The 19,710-nt window shown below is 45.2% G+C and overlaps 2 protein-coding genes across 4 annotated transcripts in view; one reads left to right on the forward strand and one right to left on the reverse strand.

The window, feature by feature from the left end:
- Positions 1-5,243, reverse strand: part of LOC128211780 (HEAT repeat-containing protein 4-like) — a 75,641-nt gene extending 70,398 nt beyond the window's left edge. Inside the window, exons 1-5 of one of the 3 annotated variants that reach the window (XM_052916833.1) lie at positions 5,216-5,243; positions 2,701-3,649; positions 2,167-2,310; positions 1,738-1,877; positions 301-315 (exon numbers count right to left, since the gene is read on the reverse strand). In XM_052916833.1, coding sequence (XP_052772793.1) covers positions 301-315; positions 1,738-1,877; positions 2,167-2,310; positions 2,701-3,593 — 1,192 coding nt within the window. In that variant the 5' untranslated portion in view covers positions 3,594-3,649; positions 5,216-5,243. Of the gene's footprint in view, positions 1-300; positions 316-1,112; positions 1,140-1,737; positions 1,878-2,166; positions 2,311-2,700; positions 3,650-5,215 lie in introns of all 3 variants that reach the window. The other 2 variants (XM_052916832.1, XM_052916834.1) reach the window with 2 other exon arrangements.
- A 110-nt stretch (positions 5,244-5,353) lies between these two features.
- Positions 5,354-19,710, forward strand: part of LOC128211537 (fibronectin type 3 and ankyrin repeat domains 1 protein-like) — a 63,629-nt gene continuing 49,272 nt past the window's right edge. The window contains exon 1 of the mRNA XM_052916445.1: positions 5,354-5,492. Within this exon, the coding sequence (XP_052772405.1) occupies positions 5,438-5,492 (55 nt within the window). The 5' untranslated portion in view covers positions 5,354-5,437. The remainder of the gene's footprint in view (positions 5,493-19,710) is intronic.

Genomic DNA, 19,710 nt, shown 5'->3' on the forward strand with positions numbered 1-19,710 from the left:
TCTTGCAGGGGACCCTCATATTGAACTTTCATACCTGTGACACCCATAATAAACTTCTATTGGGTATAAACCATTATGGGGACCCTATGAAATTACATGAGACTCTAATTTTGCCAACTAAGAGGGTTCAAGGACCCCAAGTTGAAAATTCATATGGAAAACCCTAACCCCCTAGTTGGCCCCTAGAGTTGGTCATAAAATTTGCTGGGATGGTTCAATGTGGAAATTAATCTGTTAGAAATTAGTTTGTACACCCACATGTTGAAATAACATCAAACATTCATCTAACAATAAACAAACCCTTCATCCTAGATACTGAAATACAAAAACGAAATAAGACGCAAATGAACAAACCTTTTCGATGACATGTACTTAAAAAGATTAATGGTGTACCGGGTAAAGCACTATTTTGCAAGCCTATGTTGGCAGTATATAATATAATTGCTGCATGTCTAGGTTGTTGCTTTAAATCTGTTATACATGTATCTATCGGCTATTGAATTATTATGAAACATTATGCACTAGTTCTGGAGCGTAGTGATATGGTTGCAGGAGGGCAATATTTTTATGTGCTAGAACAAGTGCAGATATTTTCATATTAATTTAATAACCGTTTTACTACATAAGCTTAAAATGATGAAATAGGATTTCATCTAATTATCTCATATTTTGAGACACTTCGAAAATGGAAAGTAAGAAATTTCAAAAACAGAAGCTATGTCCTTTCTAGATAATTTGCTTATGTGGAATGTATATAGAAAAAGAACTGATGTACCATAAAAACAGGCATTCTGCGCATACATCTATAACAACATATGATGTAAATGTTAGAGACATTACACAGACCAATGAAAGTAGTCCTGCAGAGCATACACACCCGATATCAATATTTTACACTTGATATCAGATGATGTATGATGCTTGTCAGCAAAACAAATATAAAGGCAATTTATTTTGCGTATGAAATAAGAATGAATATATTATGGGCTAAATATATTATAAAAATGCTATACTCTCCCACTATGAATAAAACTAAATATCTACCCATAAAAAATACTACATATATGCCAAATTATGCCTAAAAAGGAATTTAAAACACTATATATGTAAACCTGGCTCGTCCAGGGGCTTAAGGGCTCCTGAAAAGAATTGTACAGCTGATAATTTTAGCTAATGGAATTTTTGTTTGTACTGTATTGCTGGAAGAAAAGGTGCAAACATTTAAATACTGGACATAACAGGAACAATGTGAGTAGGCATTAATAGGGATATACATGTCTTAGAAATATCATGAAATGTACTATTTATAGATACAACACTTAAATCTTTTAGAAAAGTGGTAATGTGAACGGACATCACAAAAGACTTCAAGCTTTTTCCAACCCGAAAGTTCTATTTTCACACTTGTGTTTATTGGTTATAGCAAATTTTGAAAAATGATATCCAGCCCCATCAAAATTTGACCAGCTTGGCTTCTGGGTAAGATGGGTTTTGCAAACTCTGTTTGAACGCAGATTGTTTTTGCATCCTAATTCTCTGGGAAATATCAATATAAGAATGTCCTTGTAACAATTCAACAGTGTAACATTTTCAGGTCAGGCTTTTGGATGAATAAGCCTGGATTCTGACATTAATACAATGTTCTCAAGACTAGCCTCAACTACATATTTAACCAGTGTTGGGCTTGCCGACTTGTGCATATTTTTACCACTGGCCGATTTTAAATCACAGACTGACCTAGTTCTTCCTTGACCTCATGCTTCCTGGCTCGTCGCAGGCCTGCGGGCTGGCGGTAGAATGGTGCCCTGTTGTCGTCAGAGTAAGGGTCAAGTGCTTGGGGCTTATCTTCTTCTAGATTGTACACCCTCTGCAATAACCTGGTAAATAAAGTATAAATATGTTGATCATGTAGGCTGGATGGGTAGGGATCCAATTAAAGTTCTTAATTCTGGAGAAGTCTGGGAAACAATTATGTGCCATTAATGTTGCTACATACAAATGAACTATGTTGTAAAAAACAGTGCTCTATAGACACACATTGCTGCCTCGCATTATGGATATTTACTTGCAGAAATTTCTTTTTCTTATAGTGGAGGTTGGGGGTTGCATAAACAGTAATTTCCTTGCATGTAAAAAGTAAATATTTATAAGTTCTCCTTAACGTACGTGGCCTCTTTCTTTTTCCACTTTTTTTTTGGTCTCTTCTCTACATCCTCTGCCTCCATTTCTGTGTCACTCACAACATCACGCACAAGATCCGTGTGCTCAGGAGCGCCGTACCATTGCTTCAGCAATGTCTCGAGCTTTTCCCTGAATAATAGTGTAATTTAAATAACTCCCATTAAAAGAAAATTCAGTTTCAGTAGTTAAGAACTTATCGTTGTCATACTCCAATACTATACAATACTAAACAGACAATACACATGTAAAAAAAACAAGCTTTAACAATTATTCATTGCTTCAATAATGCTTCAATGAAGGTTTCTCTAGTTAATCCTAGAAAATTATATTTTGGCAAAGCTTTTCAAGGTATTATGTTACACAAAATATTTCACATTATCAATATTATTTTTATAGATTGAGAATAGCAAAATGTACTGTTAATCAACATTCGCTTTTGCTAATTTCATAGTAATGTTTATAATCAGTGTACTGTTTTATGATGTTCTTTTGTTGAAATAAAACATGAACATAGAATACCTGTCATGTGTGCCAGATGGTGTTTTCTCGTACACGATCCAGTTGGCTGTGTTCTTACTGACAAGGGACATGACGTAGGAGTCCCAATCATTCCCAGTCTTCTCCTTTTGTTCTTTCTTATCCTCATCCTCAGCTAGAAGCTCAGCAGCAGTCTTCCCTTGAGACTTTGTAACACTAGCTTTACGGACTGCCGTAGGTGTCTCTAGTGGAAGTGGCGGGACTTTTCTCTCGGTTGTTGATGGTTTCTCTTCTACACCTGGTTTTGGTGCTGTCTTTTGTTTCGTTTGAGTTATAAAGAATCCATCTTTCCCTTCATCATCTTCAGATTTACTTTCTCTTTCATCTTCATCTATTCCTTCTCTTTCAAGAGCTCTATGCTTCTCAATAATTCTTGTTTGTATCTCCCTCAACTGTTCTCTCTTTAATGCTTCATAGTGCATCTGCTGTGCTCTTTCTGTTATCTTTCTTCGCAGAGGTTTTAAAGTTGACTTTGTTGATTTTGTAAGGTTACAAGGCATGTGTCTATTATCAGATCCTCTTGAATTGTAACGTCCAACTGGTATTCGAGTCTTAGCCGGCAGTTCCACAAGACCAGTAATATCAAAAGCTTCATACATATATTTTTCATCATAAGGCAGGGCATGATAACATCTTTCTTTCACGACATCTTCTTCAAATTTCAAATCAGTTGAGACTTTTTTTAAATAATTTTTGCTAATTGGAGTTTTGGGTTCATCAGTAGCTCTAAACACAATGGTCTCTGGGGCGTATCTGTTTGTTTTTTGGCCAAGTTTCAGGTCAGAGTCCTCTGATCCAATCTGTGGCATCTTCACCCTTGCAGCACAAGGATATAGGAGAGGCGTCTTGAGCCTCTCTGTCACAGTGGCAGACATCTTGGCAGGTTTTTCTTTTGTTTATAGAAATGGAAATTGTTTTTCAGATCTTTAGCCTAAAACATAAAAAAATACGAGTATGTTCGTGAACATAAATCACATTGTTTTTATATCTTTGACCAAGAATATTAAATTAATAAAAAAAACTTTTTTATAGTTAAAATACATGGACATTGTAAATTGTCATTGTACCAAGTGTTAATACTACATGTGTTACAATATACATGTATAGCAGAAAACTCTCAATTTATAAACCACTCATAGACAGATAATAGATGGCGGGAATTTCACCATTACCACCACCTTACATACATGTGTATGTACATGTGTAACCGAACCTCAACGAGTGGTGGTAAGCCGCACGGGCGGTTACAAAAACCCTCAGGTTCGACACAGGGCAAAGGCAGGGAGGTTGGGCGTGAAAAACAACCGAGATGTTTTCATTTCTCTATACAATCTATTCAAGAATTTAAGTTCATTAATTATATTCAAATGGAAATAACACAGTAAAACAAAAACAACTATGAAACTAACAAATGCCTAGCTACACCTAGCTGCTCAGGCAAGCCATAATGCAACTTTATGTTGTAAGGTTAAAACAATTCTGTAGAGTGTCAAATATTGAGAAACACAGTTTAAAAAAAACTAAACAAGTAATTTATGTTAATTATCAATAATCAAAGAACTTTCACATCTCAGTTACAATAATCAAGTTTTAAATTGAAAAACCTATATGAAAAATGTGAGTGGCCCACAGGGAAACCACACACTACCGTGACAGAGTCCAAGAATGTAAAAAGGGTGAGGTTATCGTCAGAGGACAGATAACTTAATGAAACTGGTTCAGTCAGTCTTTAAATAAAAAGAAAAACCAATCCAAGTATGGTTTATAAAATATGAATATTAATACAAGTAGCATAGTTTAATTTGATTATAAAATCAACCAAAAGACAAAGCTAAACAACTTTATAACAAGCCTATAGGTTGTTAATTATAAAACATTTTAATGATATACTTTATTCCAAACAAGCTACTTAAAGAAAACTATTCCATATTTAATTTCATAATAAACACACTTCCCAATGAATCATTTACTTCCGTAATAGTGAATAGGTAGAACCCGTTACACATGTATGAATTTTAACTAACATGTAAAAATTATTGTACTCTGCATATTGTTTTAAAATGTTATTTCTATCATTACTTTGTGTTTATGACATGCTATGGCATAGTTCTTGCCAGGGTTTGACATTAATGGAAGATTGATAGATCTATTGATCTCACTCTCTCTCTCCCTCCTCTGTTCAATTTTACTTTCTCATCTGCAAAGCCAAAGTTTGATTCAGGTTTTATATTAATAGAAGATAGATAGCTAGTGAACACTATGGTAAAATATTGTCAAATTAGTTGGAGCCTGGACAGTGTTGTTGTTCACTTGATAAAGTTGTTGTAAGGTTCTTGTTTTCTGTTGTTTTGGCCATTACATATGCATGTCATGAATACCTATCCTTACTGATGAGTACTGTTTCAATAAAGAAATCTGTTCCTAAATGTACCAGATCATTAAGCTGCTTCTAAAAGTGGTTAAACGTAAACAAAAAATATGAAAATATGAAATTCACCTTCGTCCGCCATATTGTTTAAGGTAACTACGACTACGACTGGTTTGCACGTAATTATCGCTTGAAGCGCGCATCAACTATCAGAAAATATCGAGACACAGTCGAAACATTCTTTAAAGGGAGACCACTCTATGAACATCCAAAATTGATTGGAAGTGTAGACGATTATTTTTCAAGATATAATCTTATTTGAAATAATATGTCAGGTTTTACATCAATATAATGTTGGATGCAACGAATAATGCCAGGCGACAATTGAATGTTTACGAAGAAAAAGGTACATAACTGTTTTAATTAGAATCTCAAATTCGGATGTCATGGTGTTTATTTCGGATACTTGTATTACAGCTAATGCACCAGTCAATTGGTACCACTGGCTCCCCAGGTCCGGGGAATAACCGGGACTTTGACTTTCGGTCCAGCCAACCCCAGGTAAAATCCCCGCCCTGCGGGGACGAACTGATGATTAAACCCCGGCCGAATTCCCCCCGCACCCCAGGGACTCTATATAAGGCCCAATCTCCGCTAAATTTGGCGCTATGAAAAAAACACCGCAGTCACCCGGCCCTGCAAGGCAACCTGGAGAGGAAAAACACGGCCCTTTTCCCCGGCTATCCCTGGTATACCCCTGGACCTGGGGGGCCGTAGTTACAACTGACTGGTGCATAATATGCAACAAAGTGGCTTGATTTTTGTTGTCACCATGCTCGAAGTCATTTTTCATCATTCCCTTCAATTATTTAATATAAACATTTATACCAAATACTGGTAACTATGAATTAGCAGTGAAGAAACATGATGATATATTGTTTAACAAATTTTTGGCTTGTTGTCTCAATTAAGCCATTCGTAGATCCATATACATGTAGTTTGAACACTGAATTTGACACAAAAAACTCATATATGCAAAACATATTGTTTGTTAGTTAATACCAGAAAAAGGGGTTTGACTTAACATTTTAACATTATTGACTATTATGGACTGTAGGTTTATGCTTGATATATACATATTGTCTGTAGAAACCTGAAAAGCATCTTCCAATAACTGCATAAACACAACAGCCCATGACTGCATAAACACCCAAGCCAATGACTGCTTAAACACTCCAGCCCATGACTGCATAAACACTCCAGCCCATGACTTCATAAACACCCCAGCCAATGACTGCATAAACGCTCCAGCCCATGATTGCATAAACACATCAGCAAATGACTGCATAAATGCTCCAACCAATGACTGCATAAACACTCCAGCCAATGACTACAAAAACACTCCAGCCAATGACTACATAAACACTCCAGCCAATGACTACATAAACACTCCAGCCAATGACTGCATAAACACTCCAGCCAATGACTACATAAACACTCCAGCCAATGACTACATAAACACTCCAGCCCATGACTGCATAAACACTCCAGCCAATGACTGCATAAACACTCCAGCCCATGACTGCATAAACACTCCAGCCCATGACTGCATAAACACTCCAGCCAATGACTACATAAACACTCCAGCCAATGACTACATAAACACTCCAGCCAATGACTACATAAACACTCCAGCCAATGACTACATTAACACTCCAGCCAATGACTACATAAACACTCCAGCCAATGACTACATAAACACTCCAGCCCATGACTGCATAAACACTCCAGCCAATGACTGCATAAACACTCCAGCCCATGACTGCATAAACACTCCAGCCCATGACTACATAAACACTCCAGCCCATGACTGCATAAACACTCCAGCCAATGACTACATAAACACTCCAGCCAATGACTACATAAACACTCCAGCCCATGACTGCATAAACACTCCAGCCAATGACTACATAAACACTCCAGCCAATGACTACATAAACACTCCAGCCAATGACTGCATAAACACCCCAGCCAATGACTTCATAAACACTCCAGCCAATGACTTCATAAACACCCCAGCCAATGACTTCATAAACACCCCAGCCAATGACTACATAAACACTCCAGCCAATGACTACATAAACACTCCAGCCCATGACTTCATAAACACTCCAGCCAATGACTGCATAAACACTCCAGCCAATGACTTCATAAACACTCCAGCCAATGACTGCATAAACACTCCAGCCAATGACTGCATAAACACTCCAGCCAATGACTTCATAAACACTCCAGCCAATGACTACATAAACACTCCAGCCAATGACTGCATAAACACTCCAGCCAATGACTTCATAAACACTCCAGCCAATGACTTCATAAACACTCCAGCCAATGACTACATAAACACTCCAGCCAATGACTTCATAAACACTCCAGCCAATGACTACATAAACACTCCAGCCAATGACTGCATAAACACTCCAGCCAATGACTTCATAAACACTCCAGCCAATGACTTCATAAACACAACAGCCAATGTCTGCATACACGCTCCAGTCCATGACTTCAAAAACACTCCAGCCAATGACTACATAAACACTCCAGCCCATTACTGTATAAACATTCCAGCCCATGACTGCTTAAACACTCCAGCCAATGAATGCACAAACACTCCAGCCAATGACTGCATAAACACCCCAACCAATGACTGCATAAACACTCCAGCTCATGACTGCATAAACACCCCAACCAATGACTGAATAAACACACCAGCCAATGACTGCATAAACACCACCAACCAATGACTGCATAAACACTCCAGCTCATGACTGCATAAACACCCCAACCAATGACTGCATAAACACACCAGCCAATGACTGCATAAACACCACCAACCAATGACTGCATAAACACTCCAGCCAATGACTACATAAACACTCCAGCCAATGACTACATAAACACTCCAGCCAATGACTGCATAAACACTCCAGCCCATGACTGCATAAACACTCCAGCCCATGACTGCATAAACACTCCAGCCAATGACTGCATAAACACTCCAGCCAATGACTGCATAATCACTCCAGCCCATGACTGCATAAACACTCCAGCCCATGACTGCATAAACACTCCAGCCAATGACTGCATAAACACTCAAGCCCATGACTGCATTAACACTCAAGCTGATGACTGCATAAACACCCCAGCCAATAACTGCATAAACACCCAAACTGATGACTACATAATTACTCCAAACATATACTGCAAAACACCCCAGCCAATAACTGCATAAGAACTCCAGCTCATGACTACATAAACACTCCAGTCAATGACTGCATAAACAATCAAGCCGATGACAGAATAAAAACTCCAGTAAATGACTGCATAAGCACTCCAGCCAATGACTGCATAAACACTCCAGCCCATGACTGCATAAACACTCCAGCCCATGACTGCATAAACACTACAGCCACTGACTGCATAAACACTCCAGCCAATGACTGCATAATCACTCCAGCCCATGAATGCATAAACACTCCAGCCCATGACTGCATAAACACCCCAACCAATGACTGCATAAACACTCCAGCCAATGACTGCATAAACACTCCAGCCAATGACTACATAAACATTCCAGCCAATGACTACATAAACACTCCAGCCAATGACTGCATAAACACTCCAGCCAATGACTGCATAAACACTCCAGCCAATGACTACATAAACACCCCAGCCAATGACTGCATAAACACTCCAGCCAATGACTACATAAACACTCCAGCCGATGACTGCATAAACACCCCAACCAATGACTGCATAAACACTCCAGCCAATGACTGCATAAACACTCCAGCCAATGACTACATAAACACTCCAGCCGATGACTGCATAAACACTCCAGCCAATGACTGCATAAACACTCCAGCCGATGACTGCATAAACACTACAGCCACTGACTGCATAAACACTCCAGCCAATGACTACATAAACACTCCAGCCAATGACTACATAAACACTCCAGCCAATGACTGCATAAACACTCCAGCCAATGACCACATAAACACTCCAGCCGATGACTGCATGAAGGCTCAAGTCCATTACTTCAAAAACACTCCAGCCAATGACTGCATAAACACTCCAGCCGATGACTACATAAACACTCCAGCCAATGACTGCATAAACACTCCAGCCAATGACTACATAAACATTCCAGCCAATGACTACATAAACACTCCAGCCAATGACTGCATAAACACTCCAGCCAATGACTACATAAACACTCCAGCCGATGACTGCATGAAGGCTCAAGTCCATGACTTCAAAAACACTCCAGCCAATGACTACATAAACACTCCAGCCCATTACTGCATAAACATTCCAGCCCATGACTGCTTAAACACTCCAGCCAATGACTGCATAAACACTCCAGCCAATGACTGCATAAACACCCCAACCAATGACTGCATAAACACTCCAGCTCATGACTGCATAAACACACCAACCAATGACTGCATAAACACACCAGCCAATGACTGCATAAACACCCCCAACCAATGACTGCATAAACACACCAGCCAATGACTACAGGAACGCTCAACATGGTGCAGGAGAAATGTGCTCTGTGTGGGGCTATGAAACATAAGGCATGGTGCAGGAAAAATGTGCTCTGTGTGGGGCTTTGGAACACTCAGCATGGTGCAGGAAAAATGTGCTCTGTGTGGGGCTATGGAACACTCAGCATGGTGTAGGAGAAATGTGCCCTGTTTGGGGCTATGGAACACTCAGCATGGTGCAGGAGAAATGTGCTTTGTGTAGGGCTATGGAAATGTGCCTTATGTGGGGCTATAGAACACTCAGCATGGTACAGGAGAAATGTGCCCTGTGTCGCCTATGGAACACTCAGCATTGTGCAGGAGAAATGTGCCCTGTGTGGGGCTATGAAACACTCAGCATGGTGCAAGGGAATGTGCCCTGTGTGGGTCTATAGAACACCCAGCACTGTACATGAGAAATGTGCCCTGGTAGGGCTATGGAACACTCAGTCTGTTGCAGGAGAAATGTGCCCTGTGTGGGGCTATGGAACACTCAGCATGGTGCAGGAGAAATATGCCCTGTGTGGGGCTATGGAACACTCAGCATGGTGCAGGGAAAATGTGCCCTCTATGGTATTATAGAACACTCAGCATGGTGCAATGGAAATGTGCCCTGTGTGGGGCTAAAGAACACTCAGCATGGTGCAGGTGAAATGTGCCCTCAGTGGTATTATAGAACACTCAGCATGGTGCAGAGGAAATGTGCCCTGTGTGGGGCTATAGAACACTCAGCATGGTGCAGGGGAAATGTGCCCTGTGTGGGGCTATAGAACACTCAGCATGGTGCAGGGGAAATGTGCCCTGTGTGGGGCTATGGAACACTCAGCATGGTGCAGGGGAAATGTGCCCTGTGTGGGGCTATGGAACACTCAGCATGGTGCAGGGGAAAATGTGTCCTGTGTGGGGCTATGGAACACTCAGCATGGTGCAGGAGAAATGTGCCCTGTGTGGGGCTATGGAACACTCAGCATGGTGCAGGAGAAATGTGCCCTGTGTGGGGCTATAGAACACTCAGCATGGTGTTTGAAAAGTGTGCCCTGTGTGGGGCATTGAAACACTCAGCATGGTGCAAGTATACAAGGGAAATGTGCCATCTTGGGGCTATAAAACACTCAGGATGGTGCAGGAGAAATGTGCCCTGTATGTGGCTATAGAACACTCAGCATGGTGCAGGAGAAATGTGCCCTGTGTGGGGCTAGAGAACACTCAGCATGGTGCAGAAAAAATGTGCCCTGTGTGGGGCTATGGAACGCTCAGCATGATGTTGGGGAAATATGCCCTGTGTGGGGCTATAGCACATTCAGCATGGTGCAGGGGAAATGTGCCCTGTGTGGTTTTATAAAACATTCAGTATGGTTCAGGGGAAATGTGCCCTGTGTGGTGTTACAGAACACTCAGCATGGTGCAGTGGAAATGTGCCCTGTGTGGGGCTATGAAACACTGAGCATGTTGCAGGGGAAATGTGCCCTGTGTGTGGCTATAGAACACTCAGCATGGTTTAGGGGAAATGTGCCCTGTGTGGGGCTAAAGAACACTCAGCATGGTGCAGGGGAAATTTACTCTGTGTGGGGCTATAGAACACTCAGCATGGTGCAGGGGAAATGTGCCCTGTGTGGGGCTATGGAACACTCAGCATGGTGCAGGGGAAATGTGCCCTGTGTGGGGCTATGGAACACTCAGCATGTTGCAGGGGAAAATGTGTCCTGTGTGGAGCTATGGAACACTCAGCATGGTGCAGGAGAAATGTGCCCTGTGTGGGGCTATGGAACACTGAGCATGGTGCAGGAGAAATGTGCCCTGTGTGGGGCTATAGAACCTTCAGCATGGTGTTGGAAAAGTGTGCCCTGTGTGGGGCATTGAAACACTCAGCATGGTGCAAGTATACAAGGGAAATGTGCCATCTTGGGGCTATAGAACACTCAGTATGGTGCAGGAGAAATGTGCCCTGTGTGGGGCTATAGAACACTCAGCATGGTGCAGGAGAAATGTGCACTGTGTGGGGCTATAGAACACTCCGCATGGTGCAGGGGAAATGTGCCCTGTGTGGGGCTATGGAACACTCAGCATGGTGCAGGAGAAATGTGCCCTGTGTGGGGCTATAGAACACTCAGCATGGTGCAGAAGAAATGTGCCCTGTGTGGGGCTATGGAAGACTTGGCATGGTACAGGAGAAATGTGCACTGTGTGGGGCTATATAACGCTCAGCATGATGCAGGAGAAATGTGCCCTGTGTGGGGCTATGCAACATTTGGCATGGTACAGGAGAAATGTGCACTGTGTAGGGCTATAGAACAATCCGCATGGTGTAGGGGAATTGTGCCCTGTTCGGGGCTATGAAACACTCAGCATGGTGCAGGAGAAATGTGCCCTGTGTGGGGCTATAGAACACTCAGCATGGTTCAGGGGAAATGTGCCCTGTGGTGGGCTATAGAACATTCAGCATGGTGCAGAAGAAATGTGCCCTATGTGGGGCTATAGAACACTCAGCATGGTGCAGGGGAAATGTGCCCTGTGTGGGGTTATGGAACACTCAGCTTGGTGAAGGAGAAATATGCCCTGTGTTGGGCTATAGAGCACTCGTTATGGTGCAGGAGAAATGTGCCCTGTGTGGGGCTATGAAACACTCAGCATGGTGCAGAAGAAATGTGCCCTGTATGGGGCTATGGAACACTCGGCTTGGCGCAGGAGAAATGATCCCTGTGTGTGGCTATAGAACACTCAGCATGGTGCAGGAGTAATGTGCCCTGTGTGGGGCTATGGAGCACTTGGCATGGTGCAGGAGTAATGTGCCCTGTGTGGGGCTATAGAACACTTTGCATGATGCAGGGGAAATGTGCCCTGTGTGGGGCTATGGAACACTCAGCATGGTGCAGAAAAAATGTGACCTGTGTGGGGCTATGGAACACTCAGCATGATGTTGGGGAAATATGCCTTGTGTGGAGCTATGGAACACTCAGCATGATGTAAGGGTAATGCCATGGGTGGGGCTATGGAACACTCAGCATGGTGCAGGAAAAATGTGACCTGTGTGGGGCTATGGAACCCTTAGCATGATGTTGGGGAAATATGCCCTGTGTGGGGCTATTGAACACTCAGCATGGTGCAGGGGAAATGTGCCCTGTGTGGGGCTATGGAACACTCAGCATGTTGCAGGGGAAATGTGTCCTGTGTGGGGCTATGGAACACTCAGCATGGTGCAGGAGAAATGTGCCCTGTGTGGGGCTATGGAACACTGAGCATGGTGCAGGAGAAATGTGCCCTGTGTGGGGCTATAGAACACTCAGCATGGTGTTGGAAAAGTGTGCCCTGTGTGGGGCATTGAAACACTCAGCATGGTGCAAGTATACAAGGGAAATGTGCCATCTTGGGGCTATAAAACACTCAGGATGGTGCAGGAGAAATGTGCCCTGTATGTGGCTATAGAACACTCAGCATGGTGTAGGAGAAATGTGCCCTGTGTGGGGCTAGAGAACACTCAGCATGGTGCAGAAAAAATGTGCCCTGTGTGGGGCTATGGAACGCTCAGCATGATGTTGGGGAAATATGCCCTGTGTGGGGCTATAGCACATTCAGCATGGTGCTGGGGAAATGTGCCCTGTGTGGTGTTATAGAACATTCAGTATGGTTCAGGGGAAATGTGCCCTGTGTGGTGTTACAGAACACTCAGCATGGTGCAGTGGAAATGTGCCCTGTGTGGGGCTATGAAACACTGAGCATGTTGCAGGGGAAATGTGCCCTGTGTGTGGCTATAGAACACTCAGCATGGTTTAGGGGAAATGTGCCCTGTGTGGGGCTAAAGAACACTCAGCATGGTGCAGGGGAAATTTACTCTGTGTGGGGCTATAGAACACTCAGCATGGTGCAGGGGAAATGTGCCCTGTGTGGGGCTATGGAACACTCAGCATGGTGCAGGGGAAATGTGCCCTGTGTGGGGCTATGGAACACTCAGCATGTTGCAGGGGAAAATGTGTCCTGTGTGGAGCTATGGAACACTCAGCATGGTGCAGGAGAAATGTGCCCTGTGTGGGGCTATGGATCACTGAGCATGGTGCAGGAGAAATGTGCCCTGTGTGTGGCTATAGAACCTTCAGCATGGTGTTGGAAAAGTGTGCCCTGTGTGGGGCATTGAAACACTCAGCATGGTGCAAGTATACAAGGGAAATGTGCCATCTTGGGGCTATAGAACACTCAGGATGGTGCAGGAGAAATGTGCCCTGTGTGGGGCTATAGAACACTCAGCATGGTGCAGGAGAAATGTGCACTGTGTGGGGCTATAGAATACTCAGCATGGTGCAGGGGAAATGTGCCCTGTGTGGGGCTATGGAACACTCAGCATGGTGCAGGAGAAATGTGCCCTGTGATGGGCTATAGAACGCTCAGCATGGTGCAGAAGAGATGTGCCCTGTGTGGGGCTATGGAACACTTGGCATGGTACAGGAGAAATTTGCACTGTGTGGGGCTATATAACGCTCAGCATGATGCAGGAGAAATGTGCCCTGTGTGGGGCTATGGAACATTTGGCATGGTACAGGAGAAATGTGCACTGTGTGGGGCTATAGAACAATCCGCATGGTGTAGGGGAATTGTGCCCTGTTCGGGGCTATGAAACACTCAGCATGGTGCAGGAGAAATGTGCCCTGTGTGGGGCTATAGAACACTCAGCATGGTTCAGGGGAAATGTGCCCTGTGGTGGGGTAAAGAACATTCAGCATGGTGCAGAAGAAATGTGCCCTATGTGGGGCTATAGAACACTCAGCATGGTGCAGGAGAAATGTGCCCTGTGTGGGGCTATGGAACACTCAGCTTGGTGAAGGAGAAATATGCCCTGTGTGGGGCTATAGAGCACTCGTTATGGTGCAGGAGAAATGTGCCCTGTGTGGGGCTATGAAACACTCGGCATGGTGCAGGAGAAATGTGCCCTGTATGGGGCTATGGAACACTCGGCTTGGTGAAGGAGAAATGTTCCCTGTGTGTGGCTATAGAACACTCAGCATGGTGCAGGAGAAATGTGCCCTGTGTGGGGCTATGGAACACTTGGCATGGTACAGGAGAAATGTGCACTGTGTGGGGCTATAGAACACTTCTCATGATGCAGGGGAAATGTGCCCTGTGTGGGGCTATGGAACACTCGTTATGGTGCAGGAGAAATGTGCCCTGTGTGGGGTTATGGAACACTCAGCATGGTGCAGGGGAAATGTGCCCTGTGTGGGGCTATAGAACACTCAGCATGGTGCAAGGGAAATGTGCCCTGTGTGGGGCTATAGAACACTCAATGCAGTACAGGAGAAATGTTCCTGTGTGGGGCTATATAACACTCAGCATGGTGTAGGAGAAATGTGCCCTCTGTCTTATTATAGAACACTCAGCATGGTGCAGGAGAAATATGCTCTGTGTGGAGCTGTAGAACACTCAGCATGGTGCAGCAGAAATGTGCCAGTGCAGGGGAAATGTGCCCTGGGTGGGGCTATAGAACACTCAGCATGGTGCAGGGGAAATGTGCCCTGTGTGGGGCTATGGAACTCTCAGCATGGTGCAGGAGAAATGTGCCCTGTGTGGGATTATGGAACGCTCAACATGGTGCAGGAGAAATGTGCTCTGTGTGGGGCTATGAAACATTAGGCATGGTGCAGGAAAAATGTGCTCTGTGTGGGGCTTTGGAACACTCAGCATGGTGCAGGAGAAATGTGCTCTGTGTGGGGCTATAGAACACTCAGCATGGTGTAGGAGAAATGTGCCCTGTTTGGGGCTATGGAACACTCAGCATGGTGTTGGAGAAATGTGCCCTGTTTGGGGCTATGGAACACTCAGCATGGTGCAGGAGAAATGTGCCTTATGTGGGGCTATAGAACACTCAGCATGGTGCAGGGGAAATGTGCCCTGTGTGGGGCTATAGAACACTCAGCATGGTGTACAGTAAATTTGCCCTGTGTGGTGCTATAAAACACTCAGCATTATTAAGGGGAAATGTGCCCTGTGTGGGGCTATGGAACACTCGGCATGTTGTAGGAGAAATGTGCCCTATGTGGGGCTATAGAACACTCAGCATGGTGCAGGGGAAATGTGCCCTGTGTGGGGCTATAGAACACTCAGCATGGTGCACGGTAAATTTGCCCTGTGTGGGGCTATAGAACACTCAGCATGGTGCAAAAGAAATGTGCCTTGTGTGGTGCTATAGAACACTCAGCATGGTGCAGGAGAAATGAGCCCTGCTTGGGGCTATAGAACACTCAGCATGGTACAGGAGAAATGTGCACTGTGTGGGGCTATAGAACACTCCGCATGGTGCAGGGGAAATGTGCCCTGTGTGGGGCTATGGAACACTCAGTATGGTGTAGGAGAAATATGCTCTTTGTGGGGCTATAGAACACTCAGCATGGTGTTGGAGAAATTTGCCCTGTGTGGGGCTATGGAACACTTGGTATGGTACAGGAGAAATGTGCAATGTGTGGGGCTATAGAACGCTCAGCTTGATGCAGGAGAAATGTACCCTGTGTGGGGCTATGGAACATTTGGCATGGTACAGGAGAAATGTGCACTGTGTGGGGCTATAGAACAATACGCATGGTGTAGGGGAAATGTGCCCTGTTCGGGGCTATGGAACACTCAGCATGGTGCAGGAGAAATGTGCCCTGTGTGGGGCTATAGAACACTCAGCATGGTTCAGGGGAAATGTGCCCTGTGGTGGGGTAAAGAACACTCAGCATGGTGCAGAAGAAATGTGCCCTATGTGGGGCTATAGAACACTGAGCATGTTGCAGGGGAAATGTGCCATGTATGGGGTTATGGAACACTCAGCTTGGTGAAGGAGAAATATGCCCTGTGTTGGGCTATAGAGCACTCGTTATGGTGCAGGAGAAATGTGCCCTGTATGGGGCTATGGAACACTCGGCATGGTGCAGGAGAAATGTGCCCTGTATGGGGCTATGGAACACTCTGCTTGGTGAAGGAGAAATGTTCCCTGTGTGTGGCTATAGAACACTCAGCATGGTGCAGGAGAAATGTGCCCTGTGTGGGGCTATGGAACACTTGGCATGGTACAGGAGAAATGTGCACTGTGTGGGGCTATAGAACACTCCGCATGATGCAGGGGAAATGTGCCCTGTGTGGGGCTATGGAACACTCGGCATGGTGCAGGAGAAATGTGCCCTGTGTGGTGCTAGAGAACACTCAGCATGGTTAAGGGGAAATGTGCCTTGTGTGGGGCTATGGAACACTCAGCATGGTGCAGGAGAAATGTGCCGTATGTGGGGCTATAGAACACTCAGCATGGTGCAGGGGAAATGTGCCCTGTGTGGGGCTATGGAACACTCAGCTTGATGAAGGAGAAATGTGCCCTGTGTGGGGCTATAAAGCACTCAGCATGGTGCAGGAGAAATGTGCCCTGTGTGGGGCTATGGAATACTCAGCATGGTGCAGGAGAAATGTGCCCTGTATGGTGTTATGGAACACTCAGCATGGTGCAGGAGAAATGTGCTCTGTGTGAGGCTATGGAACACTCAACATCGTCGAGAAGAAATGTGCTCTGTTTTTGGGCTATGGGACAATCGGCATGGTGCATGAGAAATGTGCTCTGTGTGGGACTATGGAACACTCAGCATGGTGCAGGAGAAATGTGCCCTGTGTTGGGCTATGTTACACTCAGCATGGTGCAGGAGAAATGTGCCCTGTGTGGGGCTATGGAACACTTGGCATGGTGCAGGAGAAATATGCCCTGTGTGGGGCTATAGAACACTCAGCATGGTGCAGAGGAAATGTGCCCTGTGTGGGGCTATATAACACTCAGCATGGTGCATAAGAAATGTGCCCTGTGTGGTGCTAAAGAACACTCGGCATGGTGCAGGAGAAATGAGCCCTGGGTGGGGCTATAGAATTTTATTCAGCATGGTGCAAAAGAAATGTGCCCTTGGTGGGGCTATAGAACACTTGGCATGGTGCAGGAGAAATGTGCCCTGTGTGGGGCTATAGAACACTCAGCATGGTGCAGGAGAAATGTGCCCTGTGTAGGGCTATGGAACACTCAGCATGGTGCAGGGGAAATGTGTCCTGTGTGGGGCTATAGAACACTCAGCATGGTGCAGGAGAAATGTGCCCTGTGTGGGGCTATAGAACACTCAGCATGGTGCAGGAGAAATGTGCCCTGTGTGGGGCTATAGAACACTCAGCATGGTGCAGGAGAAATGTGCCCTGTGTGGGGCTATAGAACACTCAGCATGGTGCAGGAGAAATGTGCCCTGTGTGTGGCTATAGAACACTCAGCATGGTGCAGGAGAAATGTGCTCTGTGTGGGGCTATGGAACACTCAGCATGGTGCAGGAGAAATGTGCCCTGTGTGGGGCTATAGAACACTCAGCATGGTGCAAAAGAAATGTGCCCTGTGTGGGGCTAAAGAACACTCAGCATTGTGCAGGAGGAATGTGCCCTGTGTGGGGCAATAGAACACTCAGCTTGGTTCAGAGGAAATGTGCCCTGTGTGGGGCTATGGAACACTCAGCATGATGCAGGGGAAATTTTCCCTGTGTGGGGCTATAGAACACTCAGCATGGTGCAGGAGAAATGTGCCCTGTGTGGGCTATAGAACACTCAGCATGGTGCAGGAGAAATGTGCCTTGTGTGGGGCTATGGAACACTCAGCATGGTGCAGGAGAAATGTGCCCTGTGTGGGGCTATGGAACACTCAGCATGGTGCAGGAGAAATGTGCCCTGTGTTGGGCTATGGAACACTCAGCATGGTGCAGGGGAAATGTGTCCTGTGTGGGGCTATCGAACAATCCGCATGGTGCAGGAGAAATGTGCTCTGTGTTGGGCTTTGGAACACTCAGCATGTTGCAGGGGAAATGTGTCCTGTGTGGGGCTATAGAACACTCAGCATGGTGCAGGAAAGTGTGCCCTGTGTAGGGCTATGGAACACTCAGCATGGTGCAAGGGAAATGCCATGTGTGGGGCTATAGAACACTCAGGATGGTGCAGGAGAAATATGCCCTGTGTGGGGCTATAGAACACTCAGCATGGTGCAGGAGAAATGTGCCCTGTGTGGGGCTATGGAACACTCAGCATGATGCAGGGGAAATGTGCCCTGTGTGGGGCTATAGCACACTCAGCATGGTGCAGGGGAAATGTGCCCTGTGTGGTGTTATAGAACATTCAGTATGGTTCAGGGGAAATGTGCCCTGTGTGGTGTTACAGAACACTCAGCATGGTGCAAGGGAAATGTGCCCTGTGTGGGGCTATGGAACACTCAGCATGGTGCAGGAGAAATGTGCCCTGTGTGTGGCTATAGAACACTCAGCATGGTTCAGGGGAAATGTGTCCTGTGTGGGGCTAAAGAACACTCAGCATGGTGCAGGGGAAATGTGCTCTGTGTGGGGCTATAGAACACTCAGCATGGTGCAGGGGAAATGTGCCCTGTGTGGGGCTATGGAACACTCAGCATGGTGCAATGGAAATGTGCCCTGTGTGGGGCTATGGAACACTCAGCATGTTGCAGGGGATAATGTGTCCTGTGTGGAGCTATGGAACACTCAGCATGGTGCAGGAGAAATGTGCCCTGTGTGGGGCTATGGAACACTCAGCATGGTGCAGGAGAAATGTGCCCTGTGTGGGGCTATAGAACACTCAGCATGGTGCAGGAAAAGTGTGCCCTGTGTGGGGCATTGAAACACTCAGCATGGTGCAAGGGAAATGTGCCATGTGTGGGGCTATAGAACACTCAGGATGGTGCAGGAGAAATGTGCCCTGTGTGGGGCTATAGAACACTCAGCATAGTTTAGGAGAAATGTGCTCTGTATGGTGTTATAGAACATTCAGTATGGTGCAGGGGAAATGTGCCCTGTGTGGTGTTACAGAACACTCAGTATGGTGCAAGGGAAATGTGCCCTGTGTGGGGCTATGGAACACTCAGCATGTTGCAGGGGAAATGTGCCCTGTGTGGGGCTATGGAACACTCAGCATGTTGCAAGGGAAATGTGCCCTGTGTGGGGCTATGGAACACTCAGCATGTTGCAGGGGAAATGTGCCCTGTGTGGGGCTATG

This window comes from Mya arenaria, chromosome 12 (genome assembly GCF_026914265.1).
Source record: "Mya arenaria isolate MELC-2E11 chromosome 12, ASM2691426v1".
In the NCBI taxonomy this organism is placed as follows: Eukaryota; Metazoa; Mollusca; class Bivalvia; order Myida; family Myidae; genus Mya; species Mya arenaria.